General features: G+C 34.8%; 1 protein-coding gene across 1 annotated transcript in view; it reads right to left on the bottom strand.

Moving 5' to 3' along the window:
* Positions 1-22,875, bottom strand: part of ATRNL1 (attractin like 1) — a 543,008-nt gene that overhangs the window by 217,825 nt on the left and 302,308 nt on the right. The window contains exon 26 of the mRNA XM_075155134.1: positions 13,619-13,697. Within this exon, the coding sequence (XP_075011235.1) occupies positions 13,619-13,697 (79 nt within the window). The remainder of the gene's footprint in view (positions 1-13,618; positions 13,698-22,875) is intronic.

The raw sequence follows: 22,875 nt of genomic DNA, 5'->3' as shown, positions 1-22,875 counted from the left end.
AAGTCAATGTTTTTCATATGAAATGTAAAAAATACAATTGATTTCCTACAAATACCTCTAACATATGTTTGACAGACTTCAGCTTCAAGTAGGTTCTTCAACTGATGGGTAGCAGTCCAGTAAATACTGCTTTTGAAATTAATTGCATCCCAAACTGCTAACAGAGGGCCAAGTCCCATTGAGGGACTAAGTCTACAAGGAGCTGAATCTCTGATCAGAGAAACATTTTGTGAACACTTCCACTACTTTCCCACCGGAGGACACTGAGCAAAATAGTATGAAAGTGCTGCATGACAACTGGTTGCCTGAGGCCTCCCTCCATTATGGGGAGAAAAACAAAGCTAGTATTTTCAGACAGATATATTCTGCAGCTCATGTTGGAAAGAATCAAACAAGAGAAGAAAGGAATTTTAAAAACCCACAGACAGGCAATACTTCCCTTGCTCTTGGAGTGAGAAGTCCCATAAACTATGAACATCTGTACCGTATGTAGGAACACTGCAGGATTGAGCAGTAAATGGCCACTTACAGAGCTTGGGAATTGGGATGCAATGAAAAAGTGAAGCCAATGCTCAAGCTGGTCGCAGAAATAGCATCCCATAAAATATTTGGATTAAAGAAAGATCCTTCAAAGATAGCAGAAACTTTTAAAAATTATTATATCAAACTGACCCGAGTGAGATGCGTGCAAAATAGAGGGATATAAACTCTTCTTCGTAACTCTTAGCTATAAATGAGAATTTTATACGGGTTGACAGTGAATCTTTGACTGTATCAGCTACTTGAAAAACTTATTTACTGCTGGGATGTTACACTATATTTCTTAATATCCTATTTTGCTAGCAATCCAGCTAAGTCACCTTATTTCTTTATGTTAGAAATATATAGTTACTTGCCTCTTCCATCAAAAAAGTTTAATCTAAATGAAGTTGCTTACCTTCCACTAAAAGTGAGATTTTTCAGCCTGTAGATAAATATCTTTGTCAAAAAAGGTGTTTGGTAATGGCTTCTATGCCATAGTATTATTTCCAATTAATAACAGCCTTGTAAGTAGACATATAAAAACCAAAATAAAAACCAAATTGTAGGTCTTTTATTCATTTGCTATTTGCATGCATTTCAATTGGTAAAACAATTTAAAGCAATCTAATAAAGCTATAATTTAGCTCTTGTGCCACACTGTGCTTGATCAAAATTTTTTACCCAAAACCACTTTTTAGGCACAAAAGACATGGAAAAACTCATAGCATATTCAAATACTGATGATGTCCCAAACACTATATTTCAACAACACAAATGTCCTAAATTAACACTATATTCATTTTAATTACAATTTGCATTTCAAAGCATTTTTGCTCAAATTGTATGACTTTATGTAATTTGTATCAATGATTCAAGATAAAAGGAAAGTCAAAGGTTACATGTAAATTATGAATTTTATAAAGGAAGAAAGTATGCTTAAATTATGTTAGCTTCATGTTAGCAAACAACAAGCCGTTCTGAAAGTAGTGGAAATATAATATATTGTCCATCTGCAGGATAGATAAATCATCTGTCACAAGATACAGGAAAGCAAGAAGAATGACTCACAAAGATGCAGTATTCTAAGATGCAAATTCTTAATTTGATAAGAATTCTGTACATGTGCTAAACAGCGCTGTTGTAAAAAATGTGCACGTGTATTTTAAAATACTGGTGAAATTGGTTCAGCTAAAGAAGAACTAGAATAATAGCAAAAATATGTATTACAGAAAAAAAAAAAAAAAACAACAAAAAACTTGCTCAATTTCTGACCTGTGTATGGTTTTCAATTTTAATCTCTAATAAGCTATCTTGTCTTGCTTGCCACTCTTGCATAGAAGCCAGTAGAATTGCATAATGAAAGGGATATCAGGTACAGAACAGTTAATCCAGCTCAAATCATGAAATAAAAAATACAAATAGTAGATTAAGTGAAAAAAAAAATCACAGGGTGGCTCAACCAGTCAGTTGGATGAACATCATGGATATGAACTTAAGTGGTATAAAATGTAAGGAGCTAGTTCTGACTAATTTTCTAGTATCTGAGATTTTGCAAGTTTTAACCATGGTACACAACATCAATAACATCAAAGGCTGCATTTATGCATACAAGATTTATAAAGAAGAAAGCTGCCATTTAAAAGCCTTTTCAATGGAAAAACTGAACTTCTGTTTAATTACTTGCCTTTATCATCATTTGGGACACAATTTTGCAATCAAATACATATCAAATACATATCAAATACATATCAAATTCATGTAGATTTTAAAATAGTCTTTAATGAGGAAGTCCAGGTACTATTACAGCACTATTACAGATATATGCTGCTGTAATTTCATATCACCTAGCTGTAGGCAGTCTAAGAGAAGTTGTGGATGCCCCATCCCTAGAAGTGTTCAAAGTCAGGTTGGACGGGGCTTTGAGCAACCTGCTCCAGTGAAAGATGTCCCTGCCCATGGCAGCAGGGGTTGGACTAGGTGATCTTTAAAGGTCCCTTCCAACCCAAACTACTCTGTGATTCTATGATAAATAAAAATGTTACTGGTATGTACAAAATACCTCTCCCTGACTTCAACATGAAGTGGTTTTTTTTTTAATCATAAGATGATATGGTTCAAAGAGGCCTCAGGAGACTGTCAAGAGACCATCCACCCTCCTGCAAAGCCATATTTGTCTTCTACTTTCTGTCCCATATTTGCCTACCCCTTTCTTAAAGGCTTTAAATGACAGAGAGTCTCTGGAATCTCTAAGACAATCTATTCCAGAACTACACTACCATAATCATAATTTATTATTTTTCATCGTGTTACCTGAATGTTCTTTGCTGCAACACAGGCACCTCACTTATCCTTTCTACGACAGATACAGCAAATACATTATTCCATTCCCTACCTTCAAGGCTGTTATCATATGTCTCCATGTCCCTCTTTTACACTATACAACTATAGACAGCCATACTTTCCAGCTGCTCTCCTCTGAACATTTGCAAATGTTCCATACACTTTTTGAACTGGAGTGTCAAAACTGGATGTGATGCTCCAGTTAAGGCCATACTCAATAAAGCATAAGAATTAGATGCTTTAGAGTTACTACTTCTACCAATGCAAGTCAGTAATATATTCCTTTTTTGTAACTAGGTTGCTGTTGACTTACATTCAGCTTGTGAACCTTTCTAAGCCATTGATCAGTTCTGAAGAATTGTAGCAGTGTCAGCTTTTTCCTCATGCCGTTTCTGTGAAGATGATTATTTTTACTAGGTAAAAAACTTGCATTCGCCAGTATGGATATTTTCTCCAATTTGCAAAGATTATTTTGAACTCTAATCCTGCCTGCAACACACTTGTGACCCAGCTCCTAGTATCTGCAAATTTAATAGATGTATTCTCTAATTGCATGACTTAGGTCATTAATAAAAACACTGATGAGTTCTAGAGCTAGGCCAAATCTTTAAAGTTAACCTGTAGTTAATGCAGTTAGCTACAGTCAACATGTAGTTAATACCTCATTTTACTGATAATGAACATCTAAGTATGTTTTTTTCTGACCAGTTTTGCACCTACTCCACAGCTATGTAATAATGCAATGCTTCCTTGCCTTACTTATTAAAGTATCATGTGATAGATTTTTTAAAGCCTTCATAATGTCAAACCTTACAAGCATCAAATGCTTTCCCCTCCACTTGAAAGGACTTTTATCCTACCTTGGAAGAAAAGCATAATCTTTTCATATGATTTGGTTCCTGAAAAAACATTTAGCCTTTTAATCTTTTTTTCATAGGTGCTTACAAACAGCTTAGTTTTTGTTCAAGGATGTTTCTGGGAATTTACTGACCATAAATCTCTGGCTCCTCTTTTCCTCCCTTTCTCCCGAAATGATTTATGTTCATTGTTTTCTATGAGCTTACAGTACACTGTATGCTCTAACCAGAGGTGAAACTCGGACATTTCATGCATGGTTGATTTAGTCATTAACAACATTAACAATGTGGACTTGCTTTCCATGTGAATGAGGATGAGGACAACTTCAGGAATATTACTAATGGACCCTGTTAAGGTATTAAGTCAAAATGTGGTGTGTCTGATACTTGCATTTGGGTTACATATGCATCGGTATGGTGTTTTTGTAACATGCCTCCACTGTGTTCTGGAAATATTTTTCCTTAAGTTTCTGAAGGCATAAATTATTATGGCAGGTCAAAAGCAGTGCAGAATCAGTATTGTACATTATTAACATACTCAGAAAGCATAAAACCCTAAGAAATGGGTGATTGGTTTTAATGAAGCTGAAAATGAAACACATATGAGATATTTCATACTTTCACAATGTATTTTATCAAATATTGAAATATGAATTAAATATAAGACATTAAAACAATAGACTGTATTTCACAACATGTTTGTATCTTTGATTAGTAGCAATGCACCCAGACAACAATTAAGAGAGTCCATTCTACAGATGGGGAAACTGATGACCCAGGCAGCGAAGCAATTTGCACAAGAGCACCTGTAACACCAGTAAGCAAATAACAGTCTTCCAAACCCAAAATTCTCCTGACCAGGACATGTCTGCCTGCCTCCTGCAGTAGTATTTCTGACCATGGCTGCACAAATATAAAAGACTAAGAAACTACAGCTATTTATATAGAAGAAGTCTAATTAACTGGGATTTTCAAAATGTATGTGGAGCACAGAAAGCCAAAAAAGCTCAAGCTACAGGGTTCATTGTGGTTTCATTTTTGTTTTAGTATTGTTAATTACATGTGTGTCAATTGATTGTTAAAGCAGACTAGAGTGATTTACTGATGTTACAATTTAACTGCCATGGTGCACTCAAGCCAATAAATTCCAACCAAAATATTAAATGGTATTCTGTTTTCCAGAAATTACTTGAGTATAAATTGAACAGCATGGATAAAAATAATGGTCTATTCAAATATTCATATTCCCCATAGTACTTTTGCTACTATACAACTGTCCTAAAATAACATTACATTAATTTTAATTAAGTTTTGCATTTCAAAGCATTTTTTCCACACATAGTATGTTTTTATGCGACTTCTGTCAATACTTGAAGATAAAAGGAAAGCCAAAGGTTATATGTTAATTATTAATTATCTGTTGAAAATGAATGTAATGAGCTTAGTTTATATCAGGTCACACTAACTCTCAACTATTGTTTGTGAACTGTTGGAGCAATAAAAACTATAGCTCCAGGAAGGATAAATATTGCATCATTATATCCTTGAGAAAGAATAACTACTCTACCTTTTTGTAGACTGTCGTACACCCATGCTTTCTTCTAAAGGGTTTTGGGGGTATTTTTTCCAGCCTAAGGTTCCACTGCTACTTTGTATGCGCAGGTTTCTCAAGAAATAAACATACATATGCCAATTTTGTCCCCATGAACCTACTATTATTTCCTTCTACCCAGAGAAGAGGGAGAAGCTTAGAAGGTGCCCAGATGAACTGCACAGCCACCATTTGCTCAGAGGGATGACAACAAGGAATGTTTGAATGTACAAATATCTTCAGAAAGTGGAAAAGTTCCTCACAGAGTTTGTTGATAGCAACAATACTCACATTCATGGCACTGAACACGTTCTGATGAGAGAGTAAAACAATTAATAGGGCAGGCACTGAAAAAAGAAGTTGGTGAAGTTAACTAATTTCCAGTTGCATTGATCATTGCATTCTCTTTGCATTGAAAATTATTAAAGTTCTGACCTTACCAGGGGGTTCTCCACATATAAGAAACTTCAGTGCCTTCAAAAAAAATTTTTTAAAGGAATAAAGAATAACTGTGTATATTATGAACACTAACTTTAAGAGAGAAAAAGGTCAAGGTGGTTATTTTAGAAGGCACGTGCTATCCATGCTGGGCAACATGAAATGCAAACATTTTGGAATAGATTCAGGCATGGTATTAATCCCTCTTTACTGCTACTCAATTGCACACATACAGAAATGTACCTAAAAATCAGCTCTGAAAAAAAAAATATTTGATATATTGGCAAGGAGAAGTTGGACGTTTGTGGAAGCAGAAATATTTGTGAAAGAACATCAACAATATTGACATCAGCTGTCTACAGACCAGTAGCAAATGTTCTGTACATTACAAGCAATCAAAATTATTGTTACCATGATTTAATATAATTTTTAGAAGACATGATTAACATTCAACTGCAAATAAACAGAACTTTAGGTAGAAAGGAGGAGCAGAATAAGAGAGAGGAACTATATATGTCTTCTACGCTTGGACTCTGAGTTGCTTCCCTGCTCTTTGGAGGAAGGACAATTCTGACTTAGTTTCCTTTATGCTTCTGTTGCAGATGACTCACCTGGGCCAAAGTTGTCTACCCAGTGCCACTAAAATTGCTCCCAACTCTGAGAAAAATTAAGGAGGAATTAAAGAGGAGTATTTGCATTTCCCTCAAAGAACTCTTACTGTAAACTCTCAAACCTTTTCACTCTCTCCTCATAGCAGAGTTCTTCCAAGTTTCTAATAATTTTTGTTGTTTGCACCTAAATCCACTCACTTCTTTCTTACAGGGCCTTGGGAAATGGGAGGTTTGTTTGTGTTTTAATAGGGGACAAAAAATTGACACTATACTGCAAACACCGAGGAAAAACAGATGTAAAGTAGAGTCTTACAACTTTGGGCCAATATTCAACACCTGCTCTTTTGTTTTTGTTAAGAGACAAAAACGAATCATCTATTTTGGTGCAATCCTCTTTATTTACAAAGAACATATTCACTGTCCTGATTCTTAACACCGTATGATGTTTTGAGATATCTACATTAGATCAACTTTAACTCACCCCCCAAAATAAATCTCTCCAATATAATATTGAGTCTGTCACTGGTACCATTTAATACTTCTCTTTACAGAGAATAAGCATGATGTCAGCAGTGCTAGTATAGGAATCAATCAGATGCTTATTTTTATGAAGTGAAAGTATTATAAATATAACCTTAATTTTACAAAATTAAAGCAAAGATTAAGCCTCAGTATAGGAGATTTGGGTTATTTATATTGTTAACAACAAGTCAGCCCCCCACAAGTATCAGAGTATAAAGTGAACACTGCGAAAATTGGGTGGGATGAGTTGTCATTTGGAGGTGTCTCTTACACTGACTGCAGAAGGAGTCCTGAGACAAAGTCTAGTGTCAACTACCTAGGCATATCACTTGAAAGGTTCATTCAGAGAGGAACCTAAATTTTAAGTTGGAGAGAATGCACAAAACATCAGCCTAAAATAAATGCCCCAGTTATCCTCAATAAAACTAGATCCACAGTTGAAATAAGCAGCCATAGCTCTATTGATTTCAGAAGAGCTTGAGCAATATAACAAGTTGAGATTCTGGTCCTATGAATAGCTCCTTTGACTTCAGTAGGATTACTCACACAATCTATAAGTAAGTACATATAGATCTGTAAGACATTTGCTAAGCAACAGACAAGAAGCTACCAGAAAAGAAAAGTGATCTGTGAGGTTAACAACTTTTAAACATAAAGCATATAATCCTGTAGATGCCTACGCACATGAATAATATTACGCATTGGGGTGCTTTAATGATATGTATTAACATTTCTTGGTTTCCTTACACGTACTATTGGTGGTTCCTTGCCCACATTAAAAAATACAGATGAACCAAAGTATTCCTTTTGTTCCTTCATTTGTTGTTCAAGAACACACCGCATTCTATGTGTATTAATATTGCTAAAGTAAACATGTTGCATTCCATAAACAATATTACATACACCAAAAGCCATTATTGCCTTTTCTAAAAGGAATACTTTAAAAATGCAAGTGTTGTTACAATATAAAGTAAAAAAGCTCTAGCTGAAATTCACATATTGTCTACATTCATTAGTACTATCGACATAACTGAACTTTCTTGGTCTTATTAGGGTTACCATAGAAATGAGCCTAGAGCTATTACATGAATTGTTACTGTTATTAAGAAGTAGTCTATTTCAGTTTCATTTGTGTGTTTTTAAGAATCTTTGAATATTCAAGAGAATAAAACTATCTTGATATTAAAATTAAGGCTAGAAAGGTGGGGGGGTTTTAAACAAACATAAGCTTATTTAATAAAATGAAGCAATAAGTTGTATGGCACCCACACACTGTATAAAGCAAGCATTCTCTATAATTCCATGTTTTTATGCTTGTATATGCTATTCTTTCAGACAGGCAAATGGTGCACAGCTGACTGTATAATGAAATGCTATATATAAATATGAAAATTCCAATAAAGGAATGATATTAACCTTTAAAGTTAGGCAAGCACTTTATACATATAATACCATGCTTTCAAACGTTTTTACATGCATTCATGCATTACTTCCTCATTTCTCAAGAGACTTATAGTGTATTACGTGAGGAAATAAGATTCTAAGTCATCTTTTTAAGATATGTAAGCTCATTCTAGCGTGTAATTATAATAATATGTAAAAATGAGATTTTCATAAGAAAATATGTAAAACTGCATTTTAACTAATTGACTGATCCAATATACACAAATGTATGTAATGACACACGACACATTGGCACATGAATGTATTTTGTGTGTGTTTCTGTGGGGAGAAGATGACTACGTCTGTATGGACATCAGTGATTACATGATTCTGGATTAAAGGTGACAATTCTTTAAAACATCTGGCTGAATGAATAGTACAAAGTGTATCTGAGCAGCAAATGCTTTACCTTATGAAGGACAAATACTTTGCTAAAATACCTCAACTAGAAGCTTTAGGGTTTATAATCCCATCTGTACGAGCTTTGTTAGTGACCTCAGTGTAACCTTGTCAGCAAAAAGAAAAGTTCGACACACTATTAATAAGAAATCATTTGGATGCAAATTTTATCTGCAGTGTGCTGCCTTTCAATCAGAAGAAGTTCATGAAACAAAACCTTTGAGCCACTACAAAACTGGCAGGCAACCTATCAAGCTTTTCAGTAAAATGATCTATGAACAGATTCTCTTCTACCCATTCTCAACAGAAGATTGAATGAATACTTTAGATATGAAACATGCAGAGACAACAAATAATATTCTCTTCAATTTTCTTATTTAGTAAATCTGGGTGATATATCTTTTTTTTGTATAAAGAAGGAAAACAGAGTCAGATTGAAACTTCATAGATGGGGTCTTGGGTGAATTCTGGGTATAAAATGCAAGAGGACTAACAAATCTTTTGGGAGAAAAATGACAGCTCTCAGTTTTTCATCCAGTGAACTAACAAGTGAAATTTCACTGTGAAACATACTGGTAGAAAGATTTGTGAGTCTTTGGAGGAAAAAGAAGGATGAGAGATTAAAACCTAGAGTACATATCTGATCTTTTTATGTAATATAAGACTCTTCTAAAAATGCTTTTCTGCTCCTAAATTTTGCAATACTTAGGAACTCCTTTAACTTATTTGACAAACAAATATATCTTATCCTTTGTCTTCTCCTACATGAATTTCCATGCTTGCCTGCAAATGCTATCCTGCTCTGTAAGTAGGAATTTGAGCTTTGGTACCTATGAGAATGTTCCCAGTTCCTTCTGGTTTGTTTCTCAAGAAAGATAGTGCCACAAGAATAACGCTTTGGAAATCATCTCATAATATTCTGTATTATTCCTTTCAAGGATCAAGCTCTCTCAGATGAGCAATATTTCACTATCTTACTTCAGCCTTTCTTAAAAACCTTTTTTTAAATGTCGCAGATCCATGGGAGGGATGGGTGGGGGAAGGTGTCAAGGGATGCCAGGCAGGAGGTTGTTCATGTTCTCCTGTTCAAAGTTTCATTTATCTTTTTGGAACTATGAAATAAAAGAATGACACTTCCCATTTTCTTTCAATGCAGAAGGTGAATAACTTTGATGGTATAAAGTGAGAGAGAGTCTATCTGCTGTTTCTTGCTCTCTCAGAAGGCAGGAAAGAAGAAGAGAAGCTCAGCCAGGAGTTAAAGTATAAATATAGATGTTCAAAAAGCCTTAGATAAAATATAACTTAAGAGGCAGCAATGTAAGTAGGAAAAAGATGAGAACCAAAATTTTGTTATGAGTCAAAAAAAATTACCAAAACTCAAGGACTTGGCTTAGGGAAAAATTATTTCAACTAATTAAGGCGAAAGACCAATAGACATGGGAAAAGGGAAGTTAAATTCAGTGTTGACAAACATCAGTTAAAGTCTTTTGGAAGACACAAATTATGTATTTATTTATTTATTTATTATTTTCATATACATATAATAGTTTCTTACATGTACATAGATTAGAGCCGAAATTCAAATGAACTACTCAGTAAGATTTGGGCAGTGCTCTGAGCAGTGGAAAGCAAATATTTGCTTGATGAGCAATGAATTAGAAAAGAAATTAGAGAGAAAATTTCTAAATTAATGGGAAAATTGAGACATTCCCACCAAGGTAAATAACTTGCTCTTGCTTTGCATTGGATTGAGGCCATGGTACATTCAATTTGAAATCAATAACGGCCCAATTTAGCCAAGCATTAAAGTCAGAAGGCAAGAAAGGACAAAGTTCTGAATTTTCATCTACACATAGAAGCCTACAAAAACTTAAAAATATTATTTGCTTACCTCAACAGCCTGATAAAATTCATTACTAAAAGATCACAAGAATTGGATAGTAAAATTTCTCCTCCTTTAGGGGAAAACAGACTGGGAGGAACAATAAATGGATGAATAGCTATTAACAGCATGCTTCTTCATGCTGTTTGTTGGTGTTCTTGTTATATTTCATTTCTTACTGTAGTTTGTCTCCATATTGAAAGTAACATCTAAAGAGTCGAACATTCCTGTCTTTCAAGAATAATGAAAGAGATGGAAAGCTCATCTGCCTAAATGGGTGGGCTTTAAAAGTAGGTACTTCAGAATTCTTTTCAACAATAGATTGTCTTCTACTTGTCTGTTATTCATACAATTTATTTGTAACACTTCATTCCAAAATCTTACAAAAAATGCTACCTATAAAAACAAGTTCTCTGATCTAGATTAAAGGAAAATATTACGTGGAGCATTATCGAAAACTTGTTTTTGACATGAACTGCTGCTGGTGTGCAATAGCAGACTGAAAATAAAGGAGATTTGCTTAAACATTTACAATTCGTAACGTTACCACATTTGCAGTACCATAATGCTAGGTACTGTTTCACACCTCATTTAAAATAGGAAGAAATATATACTCATGTAATTTTGGAATTAAACAAGGAACATTTCTGAAAGAGAAATAACTAAGTTTCTCTAGTTATATTCAAGGAGAACCAAGGATCAGAACTGAAGTATGGACCTCTTAGAGTTTTAATCCATTTGCCAAGAATTTCTTTCTATTTTGCTCTTCCAAAGAAGCTGATTTATGTTTATGCTGTATTTACCAGTCAGCTTATATGAGGTTTCATACAGTCATAGAAATGCTTTTGATGACATTAGGAAAATAAAACTTGGAAAACTTCAAAAACTTTTTATATGAGAATGTGTTCTTTATAGGATGATGCCTACAGACTACATTAAAAGTATTATATTTCAAACATCTAGGAGAGTAAACATGGAAAACAGGTTAGACCCCCTAGATCTGTAAACTCATGTGTTCTTATTTGTTCTCAAACTTGTCAATAAAACAACCTTATTAACATGAGAAATGAAATCAAAGAATTGCTACATTCCATCACAATACAATTTTGCACAGAACTATTAATGAGTTAAGTATTGAGACAAATTCAAATGAAATATTAATAAGTTGAATAGAATGCTGTAGTTTAAAGTAACTTTCATCTGTATTTTACAAGTAATAACAAATATCTGAGCTTTTGCCCTTAGAAGGAGAATATGCCTAATAATATCCATCTGAATAAAAAAATACCTAAATGAAATAGCTACGATAATATACATTTTCCTTTGTAGCAGCAATTCAAAGCTAAACTTGGGCATTAGTACACTGTAATGTCAGTGAACAAAAATTGTAAGTGCTAGTTACCTGGCACTTTTAAAGCATATATAAATTCACTGTAGATCTACAGTAAAAAAAAAAAAAGTTATTTAAACATTCATGGTGCCAGTATACTAAGAAAAAATAATTAATTAGAGAAAGAGTTGGCCTTTTTTTTTTAAATCTAGATTACAGTACCATTAAGCAAGTACTGGTTCCAAAAATTATCAAGATTAGAAGCTTCAAGGGGAAAAAATCACTGTCTAAAAATTATACATCTTATTTATGAGAACAAAATGAAATATGGCAACGACCAGTATACATCATCTGAATCATACTATATACATGTAGCAGTATGCATAACCTAAACTTAATCTCATATGCATTTAATAATTTGTTAAACAGATAAGAACAAATATTTGGGCCAAATTTTCCAACACAGGTATAACGATTTAGACAACAAAAGAATAAGGTGACCTTATGTGTGAGTATTTATTGACGAGCTTCAATTGTGCCATGGTTTTAATGACAGAACTACTGATATTAATACGGATAGAATTTTGCTTAGAATAAAAAAAACCTGACAAACAAAAAAGAGAGAATAAAAAAAAAGGAAGTATAAGCTCTTTGCAGAGAGGGTTGGCTCTCACTATATTTTCCAATGACTACTGATAACAACTCAGCCTAAGTCACAGCATCAAATAGCTTCCTAGAAAGTTTGAGATGCTACACTTGATCCTCCGTGTTCACTCAACTTAACAATGTTTTTGCACTACTATTTTGAGTGCAAAATTGAGATTATTGAGAATATTGGGATGCATTAAACACAGTATAACTAGCTGGTCAAAAGCAGTGATTATCCCTCTGTATTTAGCACTGGTGCAGCCTCACCTTGAGCATTGTGTGGAGCTCTGTGCCCCACAATTTAAAAAGGATGTTAAGGTACTTGAATGCGTCCAGAGGAGGGCAACAAAGCTTGTGAAAGGAATGTCCTGTGAGGAGTGGCGAAGGACTTTGGGCTTGTCTAGTTTGGAGCAAAGGAGGCTGAGGAGCAACCTCATTGCTCTGTGCAGCTTCCTGAGGAGGGGAAGTGGAGAGGGAGGTGCTGAGCTCTTCTCCCTGGAACGCAGTGACAGGATGTGTGGGAAAGGTTCAAAGCTGCATCAGGGGAGGTTCAGACTAGATATTAAGAAACATTTCTTTTCTGAGAGGGTGGTCAAACACTGGAACAGGCTTCCCAGAGAGGTGATTGGTGCTCCAAGCCTGTCAGTGTTTAAGAAGCATTTGGACAATGCCCTTAATAACATGCTTTAACTTTTGGTCAGGCCTGAAGTGGTCAGGCTAGATGGTCCTTGTAGGTCCCTTCCAACTGAAATATTCTATTCTATTCTATTCTATTCTATTCCATTCCATTCTATTCTAAATGTTCCACCATAAAGAAAATTTAGCTTTCTAGTGCTGCAATTTCTTTAATTTTTGACAGGAGGAAGAAACAAAGTTTTCTTCTTTAGCATAAAAAGTCCAGGGTAAAAAAAAAAAATGTTTAGAGGAATATTTAAATTGTGTATACAGGAGAAAGTGGAAGTGTGATTTTTCATCAAAACTTTCAATTTATTCTGAAAGATAAAGCTACCACAACAATCTTAAAGTTATTGATACCTCTCTCCGTCGAGAAGCCCAACAGGTTTGTTTGATTTTCCAAACGACAGCAGCTACCAGCAGTAAGGATAAGAAACAACTGCAATTACAAACAAAAAAAAAAAGTAATTGTAACATAATGGTCTGAAAAAGCTTATGTTTTTAGGGTATCAAAAGTAACGAAAATACATTTAAGCGTGGAAAAAAACCCACAAAAATAGAGGAAAACTAAACTCTACCAGGATGACAAACAACAGTCAACCATCCAAGTTCAAAGTCAAAAGAGAATGCACACCTCTGATGCTGTGGTTGTTTCCATAAAATGTTATTACTGTCTCCATTACTATGGAATAAACTCCATTACAACCGTCCACATACCCACAACAGTCTCAACAAATATGCATTGCATGTTCCACATTCAGCAGATGGAAAAAGAGGGTGAACTATAGCAAAAAAACGATACCCATTTATACTTCTCTCAGTTTGTGAATTCTGAATAATTTCCTGGGATGCAGGAATGATAGCTATGCAGGGAGTATAATTAGTTTGAGGAACCAGGTTTGCACATGACAATAGGTCTGTTTTATCAAATTGAGTATTTCTATAATGATTCACCCAGGGAAAACATCCCAAAGAACATTACCACATTACAGTCCCAAAGACACAACAGAAGAAGAAAAAAAAAAATCAAAATTATTAAACTTCTACAGTTAACAATCAGAGCATATGCCTTCTTTCTTGCTCCAATATTTTTGTATTTGTAACATTTAGTCCACAAAAGATTTTGGTAGAAAGGTCATTGAACTCTCAACATCTTTTAGTGAATTTCTGGAAACTGACAAAAGGCTTCTAAAGTTGGCACCTAATATAAGCAGTCAGAACATCTTATAATTTATTTAGACAGGTTTTTATAAAAATATCTGGATTTTCTAGTTGTGTGAAGAACTTTCAGTCATGTTAGCACATCTGCTGTGCACAGTGTTTGCAATTAATACAACCCTGTAACTATTGAACTATACTAGTCATCCTTAATTTTTTTGCCAAAAGGCTTCAAAATGTATTCTTTAACTAATATGGAAAATACCAAGAACTTCCTCAAGTAGTATAGTTCAGTGGAGTACTGTGTATAAATGCAAAATATAATAATTATCCATACAGTAACACCAATGTTTCCCTGTATCATGCTGTAAACAGAACCGAAATTATGACTTAGAAGATACATCTCCAGAAATAACAGCTCATGGCATTCAATATTTATCCATAATATGGAGACTATTAGAACACAGTTTATGACAACTGTAGTTCAATGTCACTATTAAGGTAATGGAATAAAAGCACCCAATCATTCCTTGGTCTGCAAGCAACAGAATCAGTTGTACCACTGAATATTTAACAACAAAATGTACCATTGCTCTGAGTATGTTCAAAACTCACTCTCCATAACACAAGCTTTCCTTGATGGTTAAAGTAATACAAATCGATATGTCTGTCTATCAGCATCTTATTCACTTAAAACTTTTCACTACGAGCTTTCAAAATTCTTTTTTATCAATTTCTTCTTTGAACACCCTTGAGAAAGCCTGCCAGACTGAGACCAAGTTTGAAAGATAAAAGTACCAAATATATAAAGTGGTTTGGGCATAGAATTCTCAATTACAATTAATAGCTTGATTTTTTACTTAAGAGATTTAATTCTGTCTGTTTAGCTCCAAGAAGGCTGATTGTTCTGAACCTGAAAGGAAAAAAATTGTTAAAAGATCTGTTTCTAGATGCAAAGTTTGACTTTCCTCTCAACAGCCAATGTCAACTACCAGCATTTTTTTAGCAGTTTTTTAATGCTCTTTGGGACTTAGGGATTTTTATGGAAAGGAAGATATATTCTCCCTCTCTCCTTGCAGGGCCATTTTAAATATTGCGTTGAGCTTTTATTGGTTCTTGGCACAGATCCTTTAAAAAACAAAGGTATTTAGAATTTTGATGGTTCTGATCAATGGATCAGAACAGTTCAGCATATCTAAGAACCATTCTGCCAATAGAAAATTGTTGGAAGAGTCAACAATCTGTAATAAAAGGATGTGAAAGGGTAAGTGCTGGTTCAAGAACCTTAAGGAATTCAGAAAAGAAATCTCAACCTTACACTTTAATGAATCTCAGTGTAAATCATCTTTCTACATGGGTCTTCGCTGAAAGGAACTACTGCAGTAAGAACATTTTAATTGATACACTATTTTATTAACAGAGTATTTCTTACTAGAAGTGTTTCTCTTATGAGTTTTTTTAACAAAATATCTAAGTAGCACAAAGAATGTTATGACAGAAATTGATCATCAGAGAATGTTCACTATTTTGTTTAATGCATCACTCCAGTTAATGCACTGATTTCACTTTTTAAAATTTGTCTTTGGTTGTTTCCCTTTCTCCAGTCTCCTTTGAAAGCAAGCACAAGTTGACTGTGAATTTATATTTGGTGACTAGGAAAAAGCAGAACAAAAAAACCCACTGACCACCAGAACAAATCCACTTCTGCAGCAACATCTTTTAAGCTTTTTAAACCAATAGCTGTTTACAAAACCATTTCCCAGAAATGTTTTCTCTACCATATACTGTACTGTCTAGCTAGTAACTGCAACAGATGCTTAGGGGCAACATCAGAGTACTGACATGTTGCTATAAATTAGCACACTGTGCATGAAGTAAGGGTGAGTCATCTCACTTACTCTTCTCCTCCTCTATAGTCCTTCCAAAAAAATAAATTAGGGAAACATCAGCAACTTTGTTTAGAAAGATGAACTCAAAGCTCCTGGAATTTGAAAAAGATGAATGCATTCAAGAGAGCTGGACACAAGAAACTGAGAGCGCCTTGCACTGTGCGGCTGCTTCATTATGACCAGGAATGGAATGTCTTTCCTTAGAAAATTCGATCCTTCATATTTATTAATTTCTTGAATAATTCTCTTAAGCTAGTAGAAGAAAAAAACTTGAGAGTTCTGGCTGAAAAACTTCAGCCAAACTGCTTCTGTGCTCTGTATGTCAATGGAGCTGTGTCACAGATTGAACTTTCCTGTCATCAGTCAAAACATCATTTAGTTTATGTGCAAAGTCAAAATTAGAAACAAGTGTTTCAAAGACACACCCATAAAATAATATACATCGTTGGAAATTACAGCATTGATAAGGTGAAATATTTACTTAACTCTTTTGTATGATCTTTTCTTGGCAAGTAAACATGAAATATTTTACTTTCTTCTCTGTTTTTTTTAATATACATAACCAAAAGGAAAAAATATCAAAATTCATGTAAACGAAGAAAAGACAGACATGGAAAATAGATTTTGTCAAATTAACCTGGTTGCAGGCTGTGGTGAGATAATAGCCTTGGTTTATTTAGGGCAATAAAAATTAAAGCTGACTGCAAAGGATCTCACAATATTGAGTGACTTGGCAATAAAATAAGAGAATGAAATTCAGTGCCAATGAACTAAAGGCAATGTGCACAAGGAAAAAAACATCTAACTACAAATACACAATGATAGGTTCTAAATTAGCAATTATCACTCAAGAAAATGGTCTTGAAGTCATTGCAGATAGTTCTTTGAACATATCAACTGAATGTTTAGTGGCAGTCAAAACAGCAAATAGGATGTTAGGAGAGATTAGAAAAGAAATAAAGAACAAAACAGAAAGCATTGGGATGCCACTGCATAAATCTATAGTAGGTCTGTATCTTGAAGCACCCATCACCTCATCTCAAAAACACAACGTTGAACTAAAAAACGTATGAGGGAGTACAGTCCACTTCGCTAGGGGAATGGAATGGTAGTAGAAATAAGCTCTTTTTGGTTTTGAAACAATAGGGAGTTGAAAGGAGGCATGATAAAGACATTAACATCATAGGGAAACAGTGTAACAGCAGGACAAATACAGATGGATGCTCTCCAATCCCCCAGTATACTACTTAGCTCCTTCTTGAGACAGAGATATAAGAGAAGAAAGCACAATCACAAATAGTGTGGTAAAACAGAAATCAGTGCAGTGCAAAATAAATGAATTAAAAATTGGCTAGCTGAGAGTTGAAAAAGAAATTGCCAGAAGGGGACCAACATCAGAAAAGGAAATTTCTAGATGGGTTTGCAAGGTTCCCAGAGTATCAGATGCAGCCAGTTTTGATGAGACTGATATATAATATCTGAGAGGTCTATGCATGACACAAAGACTGAAAAAAAAATGGTTAATGGTAATGAGGACAAAGAAATGATACAGTGTGCCAATTGGTCAATTGCACCTATTTCGGCAAATGTTTTAATTTTTTTTTTTTAAACACAATGACTACAAGGACAAGGAGGACAAGGAATCCAGGCCTCATTTACAGAGCAAAGGATACGTATTCCCCTTGCAATGAAGGAAATTCTCAAAATAATTTCAAGATCAGTGTGAATGACCAACTTGCTGCTGGGATGCTAAAATAAAAAGGATTAAAACAACCTTAAATACTCAGGTGTGCAGTAGTAAGCAGCACTTGGGAGATGAATTTATTCATTGCTAAAGGTATTGCCAAAACAGATACTATCAGACTTGTTCTTGAAATTCTGGTATTTGCATTTTTTTTAAAGGAAGTTGGAAACATGGAGAGAATAGAGAGGAGAATCACAAAAAATATTCAAAGGTTGGAGAAAATCTTTTACTGACGGTGATTTACAAGCTCAGTCACTTCACTTTTCAAAAAGATCAAGTGGTAACTTGCCTACAGTTTCCACGGGGAGAAACTACCAAGGCTCTCATTCACCTGGCACAGAAATGCATGGTAAATAAAAAATGGCTGGAAGCAGACACATTTGAATTAAACTCAGACATAATTATGATTTATTTTCTGTATCATAAAATTATGTTACATATACTGAAAAAAGAAGATTTGACTATGCTGCAATGACCAGGTAATCTAAGATACAGAAAATGGATGGATGGTAAACAGGGAGTACAAAAAATAAATGTGCTTACACAGACTCATTCACATGATCATAGATTTGGTCCACTATTTCTGACTCTTTAGTTGAGACTCTGAATGACATCGAATAAACAGATAAAAGCCTTTGCAATGTACATGGCTTATGAAATGCTGACCCAGAGCAGAGAGTGAATGACTTCCTGCACTTGTGAATGTAAATCTTCCCAATAAGACAATTATCATGCTAAGACACACTTAAAGCCACAGCAGCCCAAGCATTCTCAGGATTTTGTAGCCTCTAGAACAACAAAATGATCTGCCAGAAGATAATAACATAGCTTTCCACAGCTGACCCTTCAAACCATGTGGAACAAAATAGGGGAAAACACTAAAAAAGCATGCTTGAAAATGAGCAATTCGTCACCAGTGGCATGCATTACAGGCTGATTGGAAGTTACCAGTATTAAGTAGGAGACAATAAACAGTTAGAGAACAGATGAACTGAAGAGGAAGCCCTGGATATAAGTAGTTTATGTCCAATGCAGCAGAAGGAAGTGGCCAAGGAAGAGCTGCAAGAGAACAACAGGGTCTAGCAGAAAGGTCTAGGCCAGCCAGAAGGGCTCTAGGTACTATGAAAAGAGAAATACTGATTTAATACAACACAGAAAAGGAAAAGTGCAAGGAATTGCTGCCTGCATAACTATTTTTACAATGTACACAGTTAATTTTTAACTTACAGAGGTCATACTTAGACATATTTATGCAGTTCACAGACCTGGCTGAGGAATGGGAGGGCAGTGTTTTCCATAACTGAGAAATCATCTTCTGGGTGTGTGATTAGGAGGGAGACTAAAAACTAAGATTAATCACTAGCAACTGTAAAGGAAATTAGTGGATATGTTGCTGCTTGGTATCTGCAAATTAAAATGAAACCTGTAGATCATCTTTAAAAAAAATCTCAAATTACAGGGATAAATACAGGGGAAAATCTGTGCAATGTAATGGTCAGTGTGGTTGGACTAGATGAATTAACGACACATTTGTGCCTTAAGCGCTATGAATGCATTATAAATACACTATAGAATTCCTTTTTCTTTTCATTACATATTAATTCCTGTGAGTAAGTTACATATTGTATCAAAAGAGTACTTGCGTTAAAATGAAATAATTTACTTATTTTTGCAGTGATGTAAAAGGAACTATTTCATGAATTAAATATAAATATTTTAAGGACCAATATTCTAAATAGAAGGTAAACAGAACAAAACAAAATATTCCATCCTTTGCTATTTCTTTTCTCATTTTCTTATTATTATAACATGCAAAGAGAAATTAAAATGTCAAAAAATGTATGTAAGCATTCATGCATGAATAATTGTTGTTTCTATGATTTTAGTTAAGCCATTAATTTGCATAATAATTCAGTATAAATTTCCATATTGGATGAAAGCAAAGACTTTTCAAACTTTACCTTAAATCTAGTATACTTTTAATTCTATTAAAATTAAAAATTGTGTGGGATTCTACTTCAAGCACCTGCCACATTTATTCATCTTGCGACAGGGGCCAAAGTACAGCAGCTCCACACAGCTGAGCATGGGACAGAGTCCCTAAGCCACCCCCGGTTAAGCCCAGCATATCTGTGCCAGCACAGTTTGTCAAGACTATTCTGACAGCTCACAAGAAAACTGATGGTCTGTTAGCTCAATTGCAGCATCACATTAACATTGTTATACTGTCACCAAGCTCAAACACACGTGGCAGACAGCTCCTTAGATTCCTAGGGATATGTCTGCACTGCTGGTTTAGTCTGGACCAGGAGTGGGCTTTGGAACGAATCTCCTGACTGCCACCACTGTTGTGCTTTGGCTCATACTGCGGAGCAACCTTGGAGCTCGTGATGTAGAAACTGAACTGGAAGATGTGCAATGTACATTCCAGACACAAACGGGCTTTCAGTCCATGGAACTAAACTAGAGCTAGTCCAAAGCGAAAAAATGACAAGATGCATATAAGTGTGGATGTCAGGTCCTCGGCACCATTTTACTCAACAGATGATCTCTTATTTGTCCACACAGTTTACTAATAGAGATATAAGCACCCAAAGATTACGTTCATAAAGTTATTTAGGTGCATAGCAGTCTCACTGACTGCCCACATGTATATACTTACACATATTTTAAAAGCTCCTCTCAAGTCTTTTTTTGAAAATAGGAGTTGGGCCATCAAGGCAACTATTGCTTAATTACTTGAACCCTGCTGTGCTGAGTGAGACAATAGTTAAATATCCCTCTACATCCACAAACCTTGCGCCACTTAATCTCACTATCTTTGCCAAGAGCACAAAAATGTACACTTCACTAAACAGCAATCTTAACAGTGACCCTACACTGTATTAATGTTTCTCTTTAATACTAACAATGGGGTTTTTTAAATATGAACAAAAAATAATAGTATTCAGTAAAAAGAACTGATGACAAAAAGCTTTTTAATGTAGATACATGCAAAGAAAATGAGCCTCTTAGATAAGTTAATGTTTTTAAATTAATATTGCAAAAGTTTCCTAAGAGATCACATATACTGTGTTTCTAAGAACTGCTTTCCTGACGTATTATTTACTATCTTTTTATTGGCAAATAAAGCACATTTTAATTGATATGTTATAAAGCAAGCGCAACTCTAAAATGAAAATAATTGAACAATTATTTTTCTAAAACCATGACTTTGAATAGCAATTATTGTCACAGCAATTGATTTCTCTCATTGTACTTGACAAGAACATTTTGTTTATGATTATGATTATCTGCTGGGCTCAGCCATCCTTACTTGTGTTAACTACTAATATACACATGACAAGCAGCTCCAAAGGTTTCAGCAGTATTATCTGAAGTACAAAGCGCTGTAAACATACTATTAGGAGCCTGATATGTATGAGAGCAGTATAAATTTTTTTATGTTTTTAATGATTAATTAAATTGCTCTGAATCACACAGTTTTACAAACACTGTTATAAGTAGGAATATTTCAACGGTTAGCAATTCTGAATGATTCTGGGAACGAAGTGTTACAGTTCCAAATTAAAATGTGTGAAGACGTAGAGGAAAGTAGTCTTGGCTAGCAATGGAATAGGATAAGCAGCTTCCAGTCCACGGTAATGCAGTGTGTGGGGTCAGGGAAATAAACCTTGGCTGACCCTGCAGAGCCAAGACATGTCAGCCAGTGGTGCTTGTTTCCTGGTCCAAGAGGGCTCTGGCTGCCACAGCCAGTGAAAGACACCACCTACTAAGCCAGCATTCCCACCTAGGTGATTGAGGAATGTCCTTCTCTTATTCTTGCTAGTCGTGAGAAATACTACCAATACCAGCAGTTCCATGCACTGGCTGCACCCCACACTTCTTTCTTTGGAACCGATCAGCTAATAGCTGGGCAACCTTTCCCTCTTCAGCTACACATATTTTATTGTTGTACATACTTAAATATGGCAGGGCTTTTTTCCATCAGCCTAGATTTATGTCCCATTCTGAGTCAGATTTTTCCTGCCCCTGTTGTTTTAATGAAGCAATAGCTCCTGAGCTCTAACTTTTCCCCCACAGTTTCACCATGAAATAAAGGAATCCAAGGGAAATTTAAATCAACTGTGAACCCTCTAATCTTAAAGCCATATAAAGCGTTCAAGCCCTCAGTTCATGCTTTCCAAACTGGAAAGTGAAAGAAATGTCTGAATATGAAGTAAATTATCTACAATGGTATTTAATACTTCAAGTATTTCTAAAAGTCATTTAAATGCAAATTTGTACTTATTTATTTGTCTCTCAGATGGAATTTATACAAGTTAAGCATACCTTTCAAGTACATTTGAAACTAATTACATGGATAATTCTTCTTATCCAGATGACAGTGATTAAAATGCTATTTTTTTGATACGGTCCTGAAAACCCATATATTCCCATAAATAAATCTTGCATGAAGTGTCTCATGAAAGTCACATAATTGCCCCTAAAATTCACTTCACACATGTCCACAACTACCAACTTTATAAGAAAAAGAATAACAATTAAAAAGAAATATATATGGCCTTCTACTAATCTGGTCCTCCCAGGCAGAGCTCTATCTTTGGTAAGAATGCAAGGTAAAGGATATCCACATCAGATTTGTTTTACTGTGTCATGGTTGATTAACAGGAATGGCATCTGCACAGACATGCAGTTTATAAAATTACTGACCAAGGTTTTAAATGAAGATTTACAAGCATTACAAGGGCATAATGGAAATACCTCAGTCCATGGATTAAAAAATACATTCATATATGGAGAGTCAACTGAAAGCGTTTTTATTT

Source organism: Calonectris borealis, chromosome 7 (assembly GCF_964195595.1).
Source record: "Calonectris borealis chromosome 7, bCalBor7.hap1.2, whole genome shotgun sequence".
Taxonomy (NCBI): Eukaryota; Metazoa; Chordata; class Aves; order Procellariiformes; family Procellariidae; genus Calonectris; species Calonectris borealis.
This window is presented reverse-complemented; position numbering and strand designations above follow the sequence as displayed.